General features: G+C 34.5%; 1 protein-coding gene across 4 annotated transcripts in view; it reads left to right on the top strand.

Moving 5' to 3' along the window:
- NAA35 (N-alpha-acetyltransferase 35, NatC auxiliary subunit) overlaps nt 1-21,342 on the top strand; it is a 153,285-nt gene that overhangs the window by 104,985 nt on the left and 26,958 nt on the right. For all 4 annotated transcript variants that reach the window (XM_077148627.1, XM_077148624.1, XM_077148625.1 and 1 more), the window contains exons 12-14: nt 549-727; nt 8,186-8,245; nt 10,268-10,374. In XM_077148627.1, coding sequence (XP_077004742.1) covers nt 549-727; nt 8,186-8,245; nt 10,268-10,374 — 346 coding nt within the window. The remainder of the gene's footprint in view (nt 1-548; nt 728-8,185; nt 8,246-10,267; nt 10,375-21,342) is intronic.

Raw genomic sequence — 21,342 nt, 5'->3', positions numbered from 1 at the left:
AAACAAAAGCAACTACTGCCAGCTTTTATTATCTCTCCTTCTCAACAGTATTCTATATCCTGAATAACTGCATTGATCTCTTATATTTTTACCCTCTTATCTAGTCAAGCAAGTTACATCTTGTGTAGGATGGTTACAAAGTTCATATGCATGCGAGTTAATAACAGCTGAAACTTTAAAAATAGCAATCACTTTAAATGATAATCACTAGCATGGATAATATCCAGAAAAATGTGGGAAAAAGCTAAGAAGAATAGAGAGGAGTATACAAATAAATTCTGACTTCATTCATAGAAACTTGATCCCTCCTTGATGCAGGGAACCCCAATACTGAAGTTTTAGGTTATTAAATCTCATCATTAAAAAATTGTTTAGGTACAGATACATTATTAGTAACTTAAAAATCAATCTAGATATTGTGATGAGAATTGATTTGGAAATGCTTTCGAAACTGGCATTTTCTTTTATTTAATAGCTTTTAACAAACTTTGAAATGGAGAAACATTGAAATTCTTATGTAGGTTCTTGTGTTTTTTTTCCTTTTTTAGATCATCCAATTATGATGGGTTTTGAGCCCCTTGTTAACCAGAGGCTATTACCACCCACCTTTCCTCGATATGCAAAAATAATTAAAAGGGAAGAAATGGTCAACTATTTTACAAGATTAATAGATAGAATAAAAACTGTCTGTGAGGTTGTGAATTTAAGCAATTTACATTGTATCTTGGTAAGTACAATTCTACTCTGGAGTATAATCTTTGATTTAATAATAGAATAACATCACTTTTTTGAGATTCATTGACTCATAGTAAATGGGTCACTTACTGATTTTCTGTGATTGCCCAAGGGTTTTTTAAGTAATTCTTAGACTCAAAAACTTCCCTCTCATTCACTTGGAAACTCACATTCTTCATTGCATTTCTAAAAATAACATAAAATTACATAAGTGGGGTGCATAGGTGGTTCAGTGGTAGAGTGCTCATCTTCCATATAAGAGACCCAGGTTCATTTCCTGGATCAGACACACACACACACACACACCCCTACCCCCCCCCCCCCCCAAAAAGAAAATTACATGAGTAGTTCATGTTTTCATGTTGAAAAAAAACAAAACAGGAAGAAATGTCATCCTTCATTTACCTGATACCTAGCCAAGTTTCACAGTATACTGATTATTTGCTCAGTGTCAGACATACAAAGCTTATAAGAACCTTACACTATCCATTTTAGAGATGAAGAAACTTAAATTTAGAGAGTTAAAAGAGTGAGGGTTTAGACCCTGGATTCTGTGTTCGGAATCTTTTGTATATATGTATATATTATGTGAATGTATTCGCATATATTTTCATACACACACACATACATTTACAGATGTATATGTAAATGTGTATAAATTTTTTTTTCCATTGAAAATATTTTTTCAAATGGGATCATGGTATTTGACCTTTTTCATCTTTGTATTACAAACTTTCTTTTCATATCAACAAATAACATCCTGCATTATTTTAATAGCTATAGGGTATTCCATTGTAAGCCTATACCATGATATTTCAGTCCTCTCGTATGAAATTATATTTAGGTAGATTTTCAGTGTTTCACTATTACAAATAATAATTGGTATGAACATCTTTGTAGGTAAATCTTTATATCATGTATTTTCTTCACGCTTATGGTAAATTCCTGAAAGTGAAGTTGCTATGTGGAAGAGCATGCTCGTTTTTTAAGCTAGCATGTTTTGGATTAATCTTTATAGGTTAAAATACAGGAAAACCAAGGTTTTTTTGGGAATATTAAAACATTCAGGGATAGAACTTTGTTAATTTTTAAGATTACAGTAGTGTAAGTAAGGTTAGTGACGTAACAGAGGAAGTCAGAAAATACGCAAAATAATATTGTTATACTGACTTGTGTCACATAACTGTATATTGTAGTTGCCCGCTGTTACCCTTCATGCCTAGAAACATAATTCCTAGTTCTGTTATTTCCTCTGTGAAGTCTGCCTTTTCTGGTTTCAGGCTACTCCTATACCTGTGTTTCTTGAGGTTTTCCCTTTCACTAGTTCTTTGTTATTAAAGCCCAGCTTAAGTCTTCATTCTTTAATCAAACACTTACTGATCATGCTTTCTTACATCCCTTTGTGTGTGCTTTCGTTATGGTAATTTGTCTGTATTCAGTCATGAGAATTGTAGAAATTTAAAGGTTAAAAAAAAAGATCATATAGATAATCCAGTTCATTTTTGCAGCTAGGCAAACTATGATTCAGAGGAGTTGTAATCAGACCACATAACTGATTAATGGCATATCTGTAATTAAAGATTCTCTGATTTTTTTCTGCTGCATCTACTTTTCTTATCCTTAATTGTTGCTTGGGCATATATTTGTGTTCTCTAGATTAATTGTAAGATCTTTAAATATAAGCAGCATCTTCAAGTCCTTAAAATCCTACAGAATACTATTTTCTTAATGTAGTTGTTTTTCAGTTCTGTTCTTGATGGATAAGTGGACCCTTTAAAAAAATTTTTTTTCCCCAAGTAAAACAAGATTCAGGTCTGACTTCTGCTTTAATGGGCTCCTGATATTGAGAGCTAGGAAGTCTGTCATTGTGCCAGTCATTTTCATAGTTAATGAAAATTAACTATGGTTCACTCTAGGCAACTCAGGGTGTTCACTTTGGTTCAAACCAGGGTAGAGAGCAGAGGCATTGTCAGTGATCCTTTAGTCCTTTCTCGGCAAGCTGCAGGATTTCAAAACAAAGAGCAAGATACTTGTCAGAATCTTCCCCACCTGTTGTCAGTTAGGTATTTCCATCTTTATCTCCTTATTTACTCTATATGTAGTCATCTTTACAACAGGGAACATATGTGAAGCTCTTAATATTAATGAGTGTATTTGCATCAAGATTTTCTTGGGGCTCCTGTCATTTGTTTCATTTGACTGCTATAATTGGTTTTCAAATTTAAATGAATTACTGGAGTACTTTGTACCAGTTTATAAATAATCACTTGGCTCTTAGGTCTATATCCTATCCTGTTCCTTCATGTGTTTTTTGCTACCTTCTTTACCTTCTCTCTCAGTTTTTGACATACAAGTTCCTGAATATTTCCTAGAATCTGATGCATTTTCATAGTTGTTCCAGGCCCTGTAATTCTCTGACCCCTCTGTTGCCAGTCATTCTCCTTGATCCACAACTGTCCTAGCTCAGTCGTACAGTAAGACTCTTAATCTTATGTTAAATTCTGTTCAGCTACTGATATTTCATATAATCATTACCCATACCAACAATAGGGATGTTGTTTTCATAGGTATCAGAAATGTCCACTTGTTTGCATTAAGTGGATCAGATTAATATTTTATGACTAGATTCATGTTTTAAAGGGAATAATTGATATTCCTTTGAATTACAAGGGAAGTACGAAATGCCACATGGGAGTATAATTAGTAATAATATATAGAAAAAGTGTCAGGGTCCATTTTTCTCACTTTTTCCTCTCTAGTTAAAGAGGTAGAACTAGCATACACCTAAGTTGTCTTGTTGCAGATGCAACAGGATTTTAGAAAGGGGGAAGATAATAGTGATTTGAAATAAGAAATAAGAGCTGAATTTTTATCTTAACGCTTGAGAAATGAGTTTGATAATAAAAAAGTAGGAGAAAGGGCTTTTCCAGGAGTAAACAAAGTAACCATAGGCTGTCAGCCCAGTAAGAGGAATTTTCTAAGTGTAGCAGTGGCTACATGTTCAGTTGTGAGAAGTTGGTTAAGTAGGTATGGAAATGAAGTTGGAACAAGAGTTGTGAAACCCCGATGTTGTTTAGATGTGATTGGATTGGGAAAGCATTGTATGTTCTTGAGCAAGGAGGTGAAAGCCATTCTTGTGTTAATAGGCTAATATGATAATTCAGGTAAAAGGTGGTAAGAACTTGAGCCAGAAGCTTGGTAAATGTAGAATGATCAAATAAAACTTAGCATATTTATACATATGTTTGATTATTGTAGTTCATGAACATTAAGCATATATCACAAATAATTAACATAAATTACTGTAATTAATACTGTTATAAAAAACAAATTTATCGTTTTCCTTGCATTTATATCCCTAGTATCTATAATCAATGTCGATATTAGTGTTTCCTCTGATACTTTTTTTATCAACTAAATTTAATATTTTTAGTTATTCTAAATGGAATTTTTCTTCATTTCGTGCTCATATTACTTATTACTAGTGTTTAGCAACACTATTGATTTGGAATTTTGATCTTGTACTCTTCCACTTTGCTGAATTCATTCATTAACTCCAATAGCTTTGTTGTAGATTTTGGGGGACTTTCTATATTTAGGACCATGTTATCTGCAAATAGTGAAAGTTTTACTTCTCCCTTTCCAATTTAGATACCTTGTGTTTCTTTTTCTTGCCTAATTGTTCTAGTTAGAACTTCTAGTATGATGTTGAATAACAGTTCTGACTGTGGGTATCCTTGTCTTGTTCCAGATCTTAGAGGGAAAGCTTTCAGTCTTTCACCATTGGGTACGTTAGCTGTGCATTTTTTTGTATATGCCCTTTATCATTTTGAGGAAGTTTCGTTCTGTTCCTATTTTTCTAAGTGTTTTTATTAAGAAAGGATGCAGATTTTGTCAAATGCCTTTTCTGCATCAGTTGAGATGATCGAGTGTTTTTTTCCGTTTCACATTGTTAATGTGGTTTATTGCACATTTCTTGATTTTCTTATATTGAACCATCCTTGCATACCTTGGATAAATCCAACTTACTCATGGTATGTATTTCTTTCAATGATGATTTTCAAAAGTTTTGTTTAAGAGTTTTGCATTTGTATTTATAAGAAAAATTGATCTGTAACTTTCTTTTTTGTAGTATCTGTATGTGGCTTTTGAATTAGGGTGGTGCTGGCTTCATACAGTGAGTTAGGTAGTGTTCCTGCCTCTGTTTTTGGAAGAGTTTCAGCAGGATTGGTAGTAATTCTGGGAATGTTGGTAGAATTCACCTGTGAAAAAATCTGGTCCTGGATTTTTCTTTGTTGTGAGACATTTGATGAGTGATTCGATCTCTTAATTTGTAATTAGTCTGTGGAGGTCTTCTGTTTTCTTCTAAAATCACTGTAGGTTGTTCTTGTATGTGCCAGTTGAAACTGTTGTGTACATCAGAAAAGCTATGTTCTTTAACCCTGATTCAGTATTGTTGGGTGGAATCTTTTTTATTGTTTTCATGGAGACATGACCCATGCATTTGTGGGTGGTAACTTTAGATTAAGTGGTTTCCATGGAGATGCATATTCGCCTATTCAAGGTGGGGTTGCTTACTAGGGTCTTTTAAGAGGGAACCATTTTGGAAAAAGCTTTAGTGCTGACAGAGTGCACACAGCCAGAGACCTTTAGAGATGCAGAAGGAAAACGCTCCTGGGGAAGCCTTATGAAATGAGGAGAGAAAGCTAGCAGACATCACCATGTACCTTCCCACCTGAGAGAGAAACTCCAAACGTCATCAGCCTATTTTTTGAAGTTAAGGTATCTGTAGATGCCTTAGTTTGGTCATTTCTATGACCTTTGAACTGTAAACTTGCAACTTAATAAATTCCCTTTTTAAAAGCTGATCCGTTTCTGGTATATTGCATTCTGGCAGTTTTAACAAACTGAAACAAAGTGTTTATAGAAATTTGTCCATTTCATCTAGGTTGTCTGATTTTTTGGCATACAGTTGTTCGTAGTAACCTCTTAAGATTCTTTTTATTTCAATAGGATCAGTAGTAATGTCTCCCCTCTCATTTCTGGTTTCATTTATTTGCGTCTTTTCTCTTTTTCTCTGTTAGTCTAGCTAAAGGTTTGTCAATTTTATTGATCTTTTCAAAGAATGAACTTTTGGTTTTATTGATTCTGCTTTTTGTTTTTTCTCCCCACATTACTGTTTTATATTTTGTATGTCCATTCTCAAGAAATACAACTTTTCCTTGTTCAATTATATCCTGACTGTTATAGAAATTAAAGAGTAGAGCTCTGTATTGAGGATACAGTACTTTTGGGTTTTGCATTTAGCCTTTTTGTTACCCTTACTGAAGATCATCATTTTTTCACACTACTCCACTACACCCTCTCATTTCAACCTGAAGAACTTTTCAACCTGAATCTTAGGTCTCTTGTTGATAATATCCATTTCTGTTTATCTGTGAAGAATTAAGCTGTCCCTCATTTTGAAGAACAGTTTTGCTGAGTAAAGAATTTTTGACTGGCAGTTTTTCTCTTGTAGCATTTTAAATACATCATATCACCGTTTTTATGCCACCTTCGTTTCTGATGAGAAATTGGCACTTAGTCTTATTGAAAATAAATCCCTTGTATGTGATGAATTGCTTTTCTCTTACTGCTTTTCTCTTGCGCTTTATGTTTGACATTTGACATCCTGAATAGATTGTATGTATCTCAGAATAGGCCTGTTAGGGTTTATTTTGTAATAATTGCTTTTCTTGGAAGGAGCTGAGATGATAGACAGGTTTCATCTTGAGTAGCAACTCTGTTTTATTGATGAGTAGTGTGCTGAGGAGTATCCTTAGGCTACAGTAGAAGGCTTGGTATGAACAAGTACTGCTTATAATTGTCTAGGAATGTTTTCCACAGTGATCTCCCTTATAGTAGAGGTGGCTCTAGGTTCTGTATCTTTTGTTTTCTAATTGCCAACATTCAGCAGTGCCATAGATATGTCAAGCCCACTTCTCTATCCTTACTTAAATCCAATTCCAAACATAAAAATTTATAGATTTTACTTGATTATAAAACAAAATGAACATGATAAATTCCTCCTACCCCACAGTCTAAAGATGTGAACATTTAGTTTACTTGTTTTTTTTCTACCTTTGTATAAACCTATATATAGTTTTTTAAAAATATTTTTATTGGTAAATCTTCACACACATACATTCCACATATGGTGTACAACCAGTGACTCACACTGTATTCATCAATGTGATAATTTTTTAGAGCATTTGTATCACTCCAGAAAAAGAAATAAAAAGAAAAAACTCATATATGTACCATATCCCTTACCTCTCCCTCTCTAGTATTTCTATCTACCCAATTTATTTTACACTTTGTCCCCCTATTATTTACCTATTTTTTTGTTTTATTGATTGAAGCAAAAGTAGATGCTTTGAAAGGATATTCTACAATTAGTGTTATATTTTTTAATGGAAATATTGACTTGAAGTGTTGAACATGAACAAGAGTATCTCTTGGGCCATGAAACTAACGTAAATGGTTTTTAAAACAATTGAAATCACACAGCATATATTCTCACACCATTTTGGATTTAAAGTAGTAATCAATGACAGAAAGTTTTCTGGAAAAATCTTAAATATTCAGAAATTAAACAATATACTTCTAAATCCATATGTTTTTTTACTCATCTGTGCATACCCTGGATAAAAGGAGCATCATATACAAGGTTTTCACAGTCACACAGTTACATTGGAAAGTTATATCTTTATACAGTAGTCTTCAAGAATTAAGACTGGTTCAGGTACTTCCTCCAGCCACTCCAATACACCATAAACTAAAAAGGGATACTTATATCATTCCTTCTGGTGGCAACTCAGTAGGCCATTGTATGTATACATCATAGTTCCCCTTCCATTCCTCGGTCATTGTATGCTTAGGCCACCTCCGTCTGTGAACACTGCAGCCATAAACACTGGTGTGCAAATGTCCATTCCTGTCCCCACATTCAGTTCCTTCAGGTATATAGTGAGTAATGGTTTCAGGATCGTATATATTGTTTTTTTATCATATTTTTTGTCTTTTCCCTAGAGTCAGCAACAGTCAATTAGTAATATCCCATTTACAGTTTTTATTTGGTTAATTATGGGTTACTTGATATTTATCTCTGTGAAGTAGAAACTAAATCTCTACCATTAGTTGGCATATTATTATTGATAGCCTTATTATTTTCATAGTGTACAAATTTAATATTGGTATCCACAATTTGGTCAGTTTTTTGTGGATGTGCTTAAGACTTTAAAATTATGTACTGTTTCTTGATTCAGTTAGATAGATCTTGCAGAAATGAGCTTTTTTAGTTTTAGCTCTGTTATTTCCAGAAGGTCTAGTAAAAGTCACATTTTATATGCAAACATTTTCAGCTAATTTATGCATTAATGACACTGCTTTTCCTTTATGTCTCTGTTAGGATTTTTTCTGTGAATTTAGTGAACAGTCACCTTGTGTTCTTTCAAGATCTCTATTACAAGTAAGTTCTATTTAGTATTGAAATACTTATTTTAGCACTAAATTTTATGTATGTTGACATTGTTTTATTGATTGAAGCAAAAGTAGATGCTTTGAAAGGATATTCTACAATTAGTGTTTTATTTTTTAATGGAAATATTGACTTGAAGTGTTAAATATGGACAAGACTATCTCTTGGGCCATGAAACTAACGTAAATGGTTTTTAAAACAATTGAAATCACACAGCATATATTCTCACACCATTTTGGATTTAAACTAGTAATCAATGACAGAAAATTTTCTGGAAAAATCTTAAATACTCAGAAATTAAACGATACACTTCTAAATAATCTAGGGGTAAAAGAAAATCTTGAAGTAAATTAGAAAATATTTTGAATGGAATGAAAATGAAAATATCATGTATTAAATGCCGAGGGAAGCAATTAAAGCAGTGCTTAAATGGAAATTTATAGCATTTAAATGTTTATATTAAAAAAGAAGAAAGGTCTGAAATTATTATACTTCCACTTTTGAGAAACCAGAAAAAGGAGCAAGTTAAACTCAAAGCAAGTAGACAGAATGGAATGATGAAGAGATGAAATAGAAAACAAAAGAAACAATAAGAAATTCAGTACAACCAAAATCTGGTTCTTTGAAAATATTAATAAAATTGGCAAATCTCTAAGCAGACAAAACTAGAATAAGAGAGAAAAGGAACAAGTAATTATATCAGGAATGAAAGCGAGAATATCACTACAGATCTACAGACATTAAAAGGAAATATTATGAACACCTCTTTGTCCATAAATTCAAAAATGCAAATGAAAAGGACCAATTCCTTGAAGGATATAAATTGCCAAAACTCACTCAAGAAGAAATAGGTAATTTGAATAGTTCCATGAAAGAAATTGAATTCATAGATAAAACCCTCCAACAAAAAGAACTCTAGGCCAATTTTGCATAATGTCTTCCAGAAGATAAAAAGGAAGTACACTTCTCAGTTCATTATGAGTCCAGAATTCCCTCAATACCAAAACAAAATGAAGACCTTACAAGGAAAGAAAACATAAGACCGCTATTTATGAATATAGACGTATATATTTTCAAAACAGGATTAGCAAATCATGTCTGGCAGTATATACATAAAAGGTAATGTAGGGAAAAGAACATATAGATTTGATAAATAAAAACTATTGGGGGCGGTATGATGGTGGTCAGCAGGCACAATTATCGCCTGCCATGCTGGAGACCCGGGTTCAATTCCCCGTGCCTGCCCATGCAAAAAAAAAAAGCAAACTATATGATAAGATGCTAGATCCAAGATTTGTTTCTTACAGTAATAGTTTTGAATGTTAATACATTAAACTCACTAATTAAAAGACATAGATTGACAAAACTTATTAAATAATATGATCTGTCTATATATTGCTCACAAGTGACTTATCTTAGACTTAAGTTAACAAACAGACTGAAAGTGGACTGAAAGTGAAAAGATAGGAATAGACATTCTATGTAAGCTGTAACCAACAGAAAGCACAAGTAGCTATAGTAATATTAGATAACATAGATTTTAAATATTATGATCTCATAAGAGATAAGATTTTCCTGTTATTTGTGTCTATATTATTTTGAAATAAAAAACTTGAAAATGTTCAAAGCATCAGTCATTACTGTTAACTATCTACTTAATATTTTGAGAATGTATATAGTTTTGATAACTAATCAAATGGTATTTAAGTTAGTGTTTAATATTTGAAAGTTAGGACTGATATCTGTATCTGTAGATGTTTTCCTTGTTTGCCTTAATTTTATATTGGTTTCTGTAACTTACTGTACAGACACAGACTTTACAATGATTATGTTTTGTTTGGAATGCTAGTAAATAAAGTGTACAATAAAGAGCAAAAAAAAAAAAGATGCATCATGACCAAGTATTTTTTATTTTGTACTCTAAGTATACTCTTGTCACAGTAATGGCATCTGTACATAGAATAATATGTCTAGATTGTGACGTATTACTGATAAATAATATTTACTTTTAAGACTACTTTCCTGGTGGATAACAAAAAGGTCTTTGGAACCCATCTCATGCAAGACATGGTGAAAGATGCACTTCGGTCTTTTGTCAGTCCTCCGGTGCTTTCCCCCAAGTAAGTATATAACATATTTTATAATGTGTATTAATTTTATGATGAATATGCTTTTTATAAAGCTTAACTTCTCTATAGTACTCCTTTGTAGCCAAAGAATAAGAACTCTTTGGGATCACATCTCCATGTGAAAAACAATATACCCAATTACATTTAAATTAACAATTGCTCTTATCCATTTTATTGTTTAGATGAAAACTGAGATTTTTATTAAGTTTTTGAAATTCGGTATTACATCCAGTACTAGAAGAAAACTTTACAAGAAGTTGTCAGAAATTCAATAACTTGTATTAGATAGACTCTTTGTACAAAGCACTGTGTTAGGGACTCTAGGAAATAATTATTTAAAAATAAGATACTGTCTCTGTTCTTAATGGTCTGAGTCTAGATAAAAACAACCAGATAACTGACACTCACTGTTGTAATGGGACTGCCCTGAAAACAGGCTGCCATAAAAAAGTTAGAACAGATTTCATGAAGCATTGAAAAATGAGTTGGTCTTTCCTGATTGTGGGGGAACAAAAGGAGTAATTTAGTAAAGAAACAAGCACGGGTAAAGACATGGAATTATGAAATTATGTATTTGAAGAATAGTTCCAGTGGTTCACTATTCTCACCAACAATTTGTTGAATAAATCGTGTCATATCTCGTGCAAAACTCTCTGGTAGCTTCCGGTTTTCGGTTGGGTTTTCCAGAAGCAGACCTTGAGACAAGAATTTATGTAAAGGTAATTTAGGAAGTGTTCCCAGGTGAAACCAACAGGATTTTGTGCAAGCGCGACAAGAAAAGGAAGAATGCCACACAGAGGTGCAATATCAAGAAATTTCCTGTGGTTCCAAAACCAAAGTAACTTCAGTTCACTCCTGTAAGGGAGTTCTGGGAGTCCATTTAGGTCACTCCTCAGAGCTCGGATGTTTAGCCCATACACCTATCAGCTAAGAGATACCACTGAAAGGATGTAGTTCCCAGGCATCATCAGTGTTTGCTACATACCCCATTCAGGATTTTGTGCAAATACTTGTTGAATGAAGGATTTAACAGACGAGCAAATGGAAGTATTTCAGTCTACCTAATTTATTTTAACTCTTACTCCCCTATCATTCATTTTTTTATCCATATTATTTTATTCATCTGCCTATACCCTGGATAAAAGGAGCATCAGACACAAAGTTTTGACAGTCACACAGTCACATTGTAAAAGCTATATCATTATACAATCGTCTTCAAGAATCAAGGCTACTGGAACACATACACTGTCTTTTTTGACTCAAAGATACATCATGGCTTTAATACCCACATTATCTTATGTAGAGCTACCTCATTCTTTTTAATGGCTAATATTTCGTAACGTGATTGTGCTCTAAGGATTGGAGGTACTGGGTAGAGGAGCATATATATAGTTTTGGGTTTTTTTACTTTTTTATTGTAAAATATACATGTTATACAATTAAAAATATACAAAGCAAAGAAATAAAAAAGCAGTAATTTTCAGAGCAGTACAGGACAGATCCCAGAGTTTAACATAGGCTATCATACCATCCTCTCAAATTTTTCCTTCTAGCCAATAGGCTTTTTTTCTTTTTTGTGAAAAATAACATACATACAAAAAAAGCAATAAATTTCAAAGCACAGCACAACAGTTAGTTGTAGAACAGATTTCAGAGTTTGGTATGGGTTCGAGTTCCACAATTTTAGGTTTTTACTTCTAGCTGCTCTAAGATGCTTGAGACTGAAAGAAATATCAATTTAATGATTCAGCAATCATGCTTGTTTGTTAAATCTTAACTTCTCTGTGTAACTCCACCATCACCTTTGATCTTTCTATCCTCCTCTTTAGGGGTATTTGCTCTTTGGCCATTCTAACCTTCCATGTTGAAAGAGCTGTCAATAAATGGGGTAGGGAGATGGACCTAGCTGATGTTCTAGAGAGGCTGAGCCCTCTAGGTTTCAGGATCCATCTGGTGGTTGTAGGTTTCTGGAAAATAACCATAGTGCATGGAACTTTTGTAGAATCTCATATAGAGCCCTAGATGTTCTTTAGGGTTGGACAGAATGGTTTTTGGTTGTGGTTTGGCAAACCATGATAGGTAGCAATATTTAGCTAAAGTTTGTGTACGAGCAGCCTCAAAAGTAATCTCCCGACTCTGAACTCTCTCAGCCACTGATACTTTATTAGTTACACTTCTTTTCCCCCTTTTGGTCAGGATGGCATTGTTGATCCCACAATGTCAGGTCTAGACTCATTCCTGGGAGTCATCTCCCACACTGCCAGGGAGACTTTCACCCCTGGATGTCATGTCCCACATAGTGGGGAGGGCAATGATTTCACTTACAGAGCTGGGCTTAGAGTGAGGCCTCATCTGAGCAACAAAAGAGGTCCTCCAGAGGTAACTCTTAGGCATACCTGTAGGTAGGCTAAGCTTCTTTGCTACCTGCATAAGCTTCACAAGAGCAGGCCTCAAGATCAAAGGCTTAGCCTATTGATTTGGGTGTCCCTAATGCTTGACACAGTATCAGGGGATTCCCTGATGGTAAAATTTAATATTTCTGTATTTTTACTCCCATCCCTCCAGGGTCTTTGCCAATACTTTTTGATTATCTGTTTACTATATTCTAGGATGTATCCAGGCATTACATTAAACTATACAGGATTAAAGACAGTCATTCTTATTCTGGGCTCCCTGTGTTTCTGTTGTTCAAATGAGCTATCCAGGCAGGTTGAGTTCAATTATGTGCTACTGAAAATTTAGGTTCCAGACAGAATAAACCTTTCTTCCTTTGGTCTCAAGGAGTAGGTGCAGTTCTAAAATATAGACAATGTTTTCTTTATCTCTGTGTTCTGAATTACCTTAATCCCGACCTGATTCGCTTCATTCTTATCTCTAAATACCAGGCTATAGATATATAAAACATCCTCTCAAAATCCAGAAAAAATAATTACCACTCCAGACTAAATGTGTTAGCTGTAAGAATAATGATGTAGGTACCTGTTTTCTTATAAGCATTTTCTAAAGGAGACCATACCATAACTCTTCTTTCATTTCTGGCTTCTTTTGTCTCACCAAATATCCTTTATAACAAGAAGTTATAAAGGATTTCTTATTTGAAGTAAATATTTGTCCCTAACCTATAAGTTGTACATTTAGCTACTTAGATCTTCTTGTAAAGAGTATTATAGTTTGATTCTATGTTTAAGTCTTTAATCCTTCTGGGATTTATTCTTGTAAATTCAGCTTTATTTCATTCTAATTCAATAGCCAGCTACACAATCACCATTGATAATAAAAACCATTATTTTCCCACTGTATTAATAAGCCATCTTTATTTTACTTAACAATCCCATAAGTATTCGGATTTATTTCTGTTCCAATGATAATATATATTTTTTGTATTATTGTGGCTTTGTCTAATGTTTTAATATGTTAAGGCCATTACTGTTACACCTTTCTTTTAAAGGACTTTTTGGCTTTTCCCTGGTATTCATTCACAAATGTTAAGATAATGTTATACAAATTTTCTTAAAGGTTGGAACTCTAATCAAAATTAAATTACATGTTAATTTTCCAAGAGATAACTTTTTATGGTGTTAACTCATTTAATCGAAGTACCTAGACCTTTATGTCCTTCAATGTGATTTCTATTTTTTTTCATGTGGGTTCTGTGTATTTCTTATAAATGTATGTATTACTGGGTAGTTCTTAGGGATTTTTGTTTTTGTTTTATTTTACATTTTTTTCTGTCTTTTTTTTTTTTTTTTTTGCTGTTGTGATGAATATTTTTTCCCCAAAAATACCAATTATTTCATTTTGTCTCACTGCTTTGCAAGAATATGTGAAACAGTGTTAAATAGCAACGTCCATTGCTTCATGGCAAGCCATCTCTGTGCAGTTTTCGTTATAACTTTTACTTCTTTATTTAAAATAATTACTTCTTTGATACTGTGGCATTGAAGGTTATTCATCTTGTTCATAACTTAGTTTTATCTGTGTCAAATAGATTTCAGTATGAAGTGATATATGAATCACTTTCTGAGATTGTAGCTCCTCTTATAGCTTCTATTTTGACTTTCTCTTTTATCTGAGGGTTATTTTTTAAAGCGTTTCTCAGTTTCCAAATAAAGATGTTTTTGATCTTTTTTATTGTTTGCTATTTTTACAAGATTGTGATCAAAGTCTTTCCTGTAGAGTCTGATTTTTTTAATCGTGAAAAATAACATATATACAAAAAAACAATAAATTTCCAACTACATTTTAACAAGTAATTATACAACAGATTTTGAAGTTTGGTATGGGTTGAAGTTCCACAATTTTTCATTTTTGATTCTAGCTGTTTCAAGACACTGGAGACCAAAAGAAATATCAGTATATTGATTCAGCAGTCATATTCATTTGTTAAATCCTGTCTACTCTATTATATTCTTTCTTTTTTTTTCTTTTTCTTGAAAAATAATATACACAAGAAAGTAATAAATTTCAAAGTACATCACAACATTTAGTTGTAGAACAGATTTCAGAGTTTGGTATTGGTTACAATTCTGCAATTTTAGGTTTTGTTTTGTTAATAGCTGCTTCTCAAGTACTGAAGACTGAAAGAAATATCAGTATACTGATTCAGCACTCATACTCATTTGTTAAACCTGACTTTCTCTGTGTAACCCCACCATTGCTTTTGATCTTTCACTCTTCAGCGGTATCTGGGCTATGACCATTTTAAATTTTTCACATTGGAAGGAGCTGTCAATAACATGGAATAAGGGGTGGAACTAGGCTGATGCTCTGGAAACGCTGGCCCCCTCTGCATTTCAGGACTTACCTGGTCTAGGGACCCATTTGGAGGTTGTAGATTTCTGGAAAGTTACCCTGTTTATGAAAACTTTGCAGAATGCCATATAACGCCCTAGGCATTCTTTAGGGTTGGTAGGGGTGGTTTTGGTTTCAGTTTGATAAGTGTGATAGTAGCAGTGTCTAACTGAAGATTCTGTAAGAGTGAGCTGCACAGTAGCCTCTCAACTCTGAATTCTCTCAGCCACTGATTCCTTATTTGTTACACTTTTCCCCCTTTTGGTCAGGATGGCATTATTGATCCCACAGTGCCAGGGCCAGATTCATCCTTCGGGGTCATCCCTGCTAGGGAGATAAAATTTGATTTGCGTGTGTGTGTGGCCAAGTACATGACTGAATTTCATATCTGTCATACATTTTGGAGGGAGGTACGTGTGCTGGGAGTCAAACCTGGGTCTCTTGCATGGCAGGCAAGCATTCCAACACTGAACCACCAATTCTGTTATACATTTAAGAAAAAAATACACGTATTTATTGAATTGAATTTGTTAGTTCAATTTTTCTGTTAGATCTAATTCTGAATAATATAGAATAATATATACATATTCTATATATTACACATACGTATATATAATTTGGAACATGACAAATTTAACAATTTACTGAGTTTTCCTTGCATTACTAATAATTTCTGCTTTATACATTTAGCTGCTGCTTGTTGTGCACAACTTGAAACTGTTAAACTGACTCCAATTATGCAGTGTTCCTCTTTGCGATGCTTAATTCTTTCAACTTTATGTACCACCTTATCTCATGTTAATATTACCAGTTTTGCTCTTTCGTTTTGATTTGTCCAGCATCTCATCTATTCTTTCATTTTTAAGTCCATCTTTTATCACTTCAATGGTTTCTTTTATATGGTTTTAACTGAGCTTTTTTGTTTTTGTTTTTGTTTTTTTTGCATGGGCAGACACCAGGAATTGAACCCCAGTCTCTGGCATGGCAGGCAAGAATTTTGCCACCATGCCACCATTGCATTACCCTAACTGAGTTTTGTTTTTTTATTTTTGTCAGTCCAAATCTTTTAAAAGTGGAATTCAACCTGTTCACATTTAGTGAAAAGTAAATGAAATACATCACTTTGTTTTTTCTCTTTATTTATTAAGTATACAACTACTGTATATTTTTGAGAGATTGAGAGTGAAAAAGGCAAATAATATTTTAATTCTTTGTTCTTTAAGTTTTCCCCTTTTTTCTTATTTTTCTTAGTTTGATCCAGTTTTTTTTTTTCTTTTTTTTCTTCATTTGGACGTTTCTCTATACCTTCCTTTTCAAAATGTAATTATGTTGCCATTCCAAAGACACACTTTTCTACAACTTATGAAAACAAAGTACCAGCTATTTCCCAACACCAAGGAGCTCCATTTCCCTACTGTTCCTCTCATCCAGTAAGATGAAACTTTAGAACATTTATACTTCTTCCTCCTTGCTATAAAGTGTACTTTCACCCCCACCCTACCCACTTCTTGGTTTTGCTAATATAATTTTGTTCTTAATTAGTTCTGTCTGTTATTAGGCTTTCCCTTGCAGTATATAACTTTTCAAGTTTTTAAAGCTATTTAAAAATTTTTAATGATGAAATATACAAGATATATAGAAATATATAAACTGTGACAGACATCAGTATTAACATCCCTTTTAAATAATATTTTTGTTCCTTAATTTCACTTTTATCAGTTACCTCATTTAACAGATTGTTGAGTGTCTGCTATTCTCAGGTACTTTTCTGAATTCCAGGAAAAAGAAGGCCAAGATAACCTTTTGACAAGGAGCTTAACTTCTAATGGGAGAGATGATAAAGTAGACCAAATACATAATGTCAGGAAATAAAAGTAGGGTAAAGAGAATAATGAGTAGGGCATAGTTCTTTTAGATGTTATGTTTGTGGAAGTTTGTCCAAGGTGGTGATATTTGGCACGTATGTAAATAAATGGAGGAGATAGGCCATGTAGAATAAGGGAGTGGAGCCTCCTGATGGTAAACAACTGTGCTGATCTGAATCTGTGGTGGACCCCAGAAAAGCCAATGCCCTTTGATCCTCATTCAGTATTGCTGGGTGGGAGCATTTTGATTGTTTCCATGAAGATGTGACTCACCCCATTGTGGGTGGTAACTTTTGATTAAATGATTTCCATGGAGGTGTGTCTCCACCCACTGAAGGTGGAGTTGCTTGCTGGAATCCTATAAAAGAGGAAACATTTTGGAGAGAGTCCTTTTTGGTAGAGCCACATGAAAACCAGCATATGCCGCCATGTTCTCCATGTGCCCTTGCAGTTAATACTGGTGTCTGAGAGAGAAGCCCTGAGTGTGTCTGCCATATGTCTTCTCAGCTGAGAGAGAAACCCTGCACTTCATCGGCCTTCTTGAACTGAGGTATCTTTCCCTGGATGGATGCCTTAGATTGGACATTTCTATAGACTTGCTTTAATTGGGACATTTTCTTGGCCTTAGAACTGTAAACTAGCAATTCATTAAATTCCCCCTTTTAAAAGTCATTCCGTTTCTGGTATATTGCATTCTGGCAGCTAGCAAACTAGAATAGATTTGCAAACTAGAACAACAACAAATGAAAAGTCTCAAAGAAGGACTGAACTTGGGTTCAACATCAGCTAATTTTAGAGAAATTTTTCACCGGATGTATTTCTTTTAATAAATTAAATTGTTAGAGAAACTTTTAAAGCAGCAGTTCTCAAATTTTTTAGTGTCAGGACTAAGTTCCATTCTTAAAAGTTATTAAGGGATCCCAGATAGCTTTTGTTTATATGGGTTGTATCTTCTGATGTTTATGTTTTAGAAATTAAAACACTACTTGAAAAATATTTAATACATTTAAAAATAACAATAAATCCATTGCATGCTAACATAAGTAACACTCTTATGGAAAATAAAAATGTTTTTAAGAAAGCTGGTATTGATTTACATTTTTTACAGATCTCTATCATGTCTGCCTTTATAAAGGGTGGCTGAATTATTTTATCTGCTTGTGCTTTCATTTTGTTGTGATCATTGTGCTGGTTTGAAACGATGTAAGGACCCTAGAAAAGCCATGTTTTAATCGAAATCTCATTTCATAAAGGCAGAATAATCCCTATTCAATACTGTATGTTTGAAACTGTGATCAGATCATCTCCCTGGATGATATGATTTAGTCAAGAGTGGTTGTTAAACTGGATTAGGTGACGACTTATCTCCACCCATTTGAATGAGTCTTGATATGTTTCTGGAGTCCTATAAAAGAGGAAACATTTTGGAGAATGAAGGAGATTTGAAGAGAGCAGTGAATGCTGCAGCACAACAAAGCAGAGAGTCCACGAGCCAGTGACCTTTGGAGATGATGAAGGAAAACGCCTCCCGGGGAGTTTCATGAAACAGGAAGCCAGGAGAGAAAGCTAGCAGATGCCACCATGTTCACCATGTGACGTCTCACTTGAGAGAGAAACCCTGAGCTTCATCGGCCCTCTTAATCTTTCCCTGGATGGATGCCTTTGGTTGGACATTTCTATAGACTTGTTTTAATTGGGACATTTTCTCTGCCTTAGAACTGTAAACTAGTAACAATATACCATTTTTGGTATATTGCATTCCGGCAGCTAGCCGACTAGAACAGATTTTGGTACCAGGAGTGGGGTGCTGCTGCTCCGGTTTGCAAATACCAGATATGTTCGAATGCTTTTTTGGATGGCTAAGGGGAAGATTTTGGAGGAACTGTGAAGAGAGTGATGGAGAAGTTCTGGAGTGCTTGAAGAAGCTGTTGGTGTAAACGGAACCACTACCAATCTGGACAAAGGAGCACAAAAGGGACAAATTGGAGTTTGCAGAATGAGAACCATGGAAGCTTGGGTCTGAAGCCAAGAAACCTCGGTCAGGAGAGTATACATGGAGAGGGTGAGTTTGCCCTGAGGGCAGAGGATGGGTCTCCCATCTCGTTGCAGTGGAAGAGTTGTGCCGCCTCAGGTCTTTGAGAAGGTACAGCACGCTCCTTGGGGACTGGGGAGAGCCTGGCTGCCACCACATGGAGGGATTGAGCGTGTGCCCTGGAAATGGCAGAGAACCCAGATGTGGCCCCGATGCCTGGAAAGAGTGGAACCGAGAAAAAGGTGGTCTCCTCAGTGTTCCCCGAGGTTGATTTGGAAAGAGGCAGGCCATTGCATAGGCCCTTGGAAAGGGTGGGATTGCTACTTTCTAAAGCCGAAGGATAAATGACTTTCAGCCTTTGAAATCCAATGGAGTTTGGATTTTGAAAACTTGGAAATCCCTGCAAGTTTTCAGAACTGTTTGGGTCTTGCGACTCTTGTGTTCCTTCCAGTTTCTCCCTATGGAAGTGAAACACTGTATCCTATAAATGTCCTCCTTTGCATATTGGCACCAGATAACTTGTTTTGAGATTCATAGGTCCAAAGCCAGAAGAGAATTTTTTGCACCTTAATATTGTTTAAGTTGATGCATGTAGTTGCCAAGTTGACAAGGGGTGGACATGTGGTAGTTAGATTCACTTGTCCACTTGGCCAGGTGAAGGTACCTAGTTCTGTTCTTGTGGACATGAGCCACTGTTCTTGTGGACATGAGCCAATGGCACATGAACCTCACCTGTTGCTTATTATGTCTCAGTCAGCTAGGAGGCATGCTTGCTTCAATGAATGATGTTTGATTTAACTGACTGGTGCTTAAATGAGCACAGCCCAAGCAGCTCAGCACTCACAGCTCAGCCCAGACCCTTGGAGGTGCAGAAAGGAATCACCCCAGGGAAAGTTGTTGGAACCCAGAGGCCTGGAGAGAAGGCCAACAGAGATCACCTTGTGCCTTCCCATGTAAGAAAGAACCTCAGTTGAAAGTTAGCTGCCTTTCCTCTGAAGAACTAACAAAATAAATCCCCTTTTATTGAAAGCCAATCTGTCTCTGTTGCATTCCAGCAGTCAGCAAATTAGAACAGACATCATGTTATATAGCCTCTGGAAACATCTACTGTATACTTTTGGATATTGAGAGTGAAAAAGACAAATATTTTGATACGTTTATGAAAATAGTTTTGGCCTTGTGTACCTCCTGAAGTATCTCAGGACACTTTCCTTTCCCCTATTCCAGGAAAACCCAGACCCCATATTTTGAGATGGTTTCAGATATTTCTCTGTACCCCTCCCCCATCCTTCCTCCTCCCGCTGGTCCTAGGGGAACTGCTGCATTGCAATTCATGTCACTTCTATGAATGCTTTTATACTTGGACTAAATATGTGTCTATAAACAATACCTCAGTTTATTTTACATGTTTTAAATTTTACATAAATCTTGTCATACTGCAACATGGTTTTTTCATTCTGGTTTGGTATTTTGAAATCCAAGTTGATCCATGTAAACCTATTTCATTCATTGAAATTTAGGTTTTCAAAATACTGCGGTTTATTTTGCCATTTAACTATGATTGAGCATTTACAGTGTCTCTGATTTATCACTTAAAATCAGTGCTACAGTGAACATCCTTGAATATATCTCTTTGTGCACATAGGATATATAGTTAGAATTGCTGGATCATAGGACATATGCATCATTAGCTTACTAATTTTGCCAGATTGCTTTCCAAAATAGTTGAACCAATTTATAATGTGGCTAGTAGTGTATAAGAATTCCCATTTCTCCATAGTCCAGCCTTTGGCATTATCCAACTTAAATTTTTGGCAATCTGATATATTTGAAATGGTGTCTCCTTTTAATTTGTATTTTGCCTCTTCTGTTTAACAGTCCTCATTTAGCACTTAGAGTATACATTTTGAGTCACTCATTATTATCCATTTAGATTTAATTCTCTATATATATATGCAGCAAAGTTCATTGTTTTGTAGTCTTTAGATATTAATCCACTGTTTTAAACTTCCAAAGTTATGGATTTTTTTTTTCTTTTTAAATGAATTGAAACTTTGTTCTGGAACGTTGTAGATTTTCTATTTGAGCAATTCAGGATTTTTATCAGAATGTTCAGGTGTGATTTTCAGCTAGTTTAAAATTTAAAGCCTTAAATCTCGAGTTTTCCTGTTAGTTTATCTTATGTTATTTTTTAATAATTCATCATTATCAGTTTTTTTTCTCTCTCTCTTCTTCCTTAAAAGTCTTCAACTGATTGAAGTAAATCCATCT

Source organism: Tamandua tetradactyla, chromosome 2, assembly GCF_023851605.1.
Source record: "Tamandua tetradactyla isolate mTamTet1 chromosome 2, mTamTet1.pri, whole genome shotgun sequence".
NCBI classification, from domain to species: Eukaryota; Metazoa; Chordata; class Mammalia; order Pilosa; family Myrmecophagidae; genus Tamandua; species Tamandua tetradactyla.
Note: the sequence above shows the minus strand (reverse complement) of the source record. Positions and strands in the feature narration are given on the sequence as shown.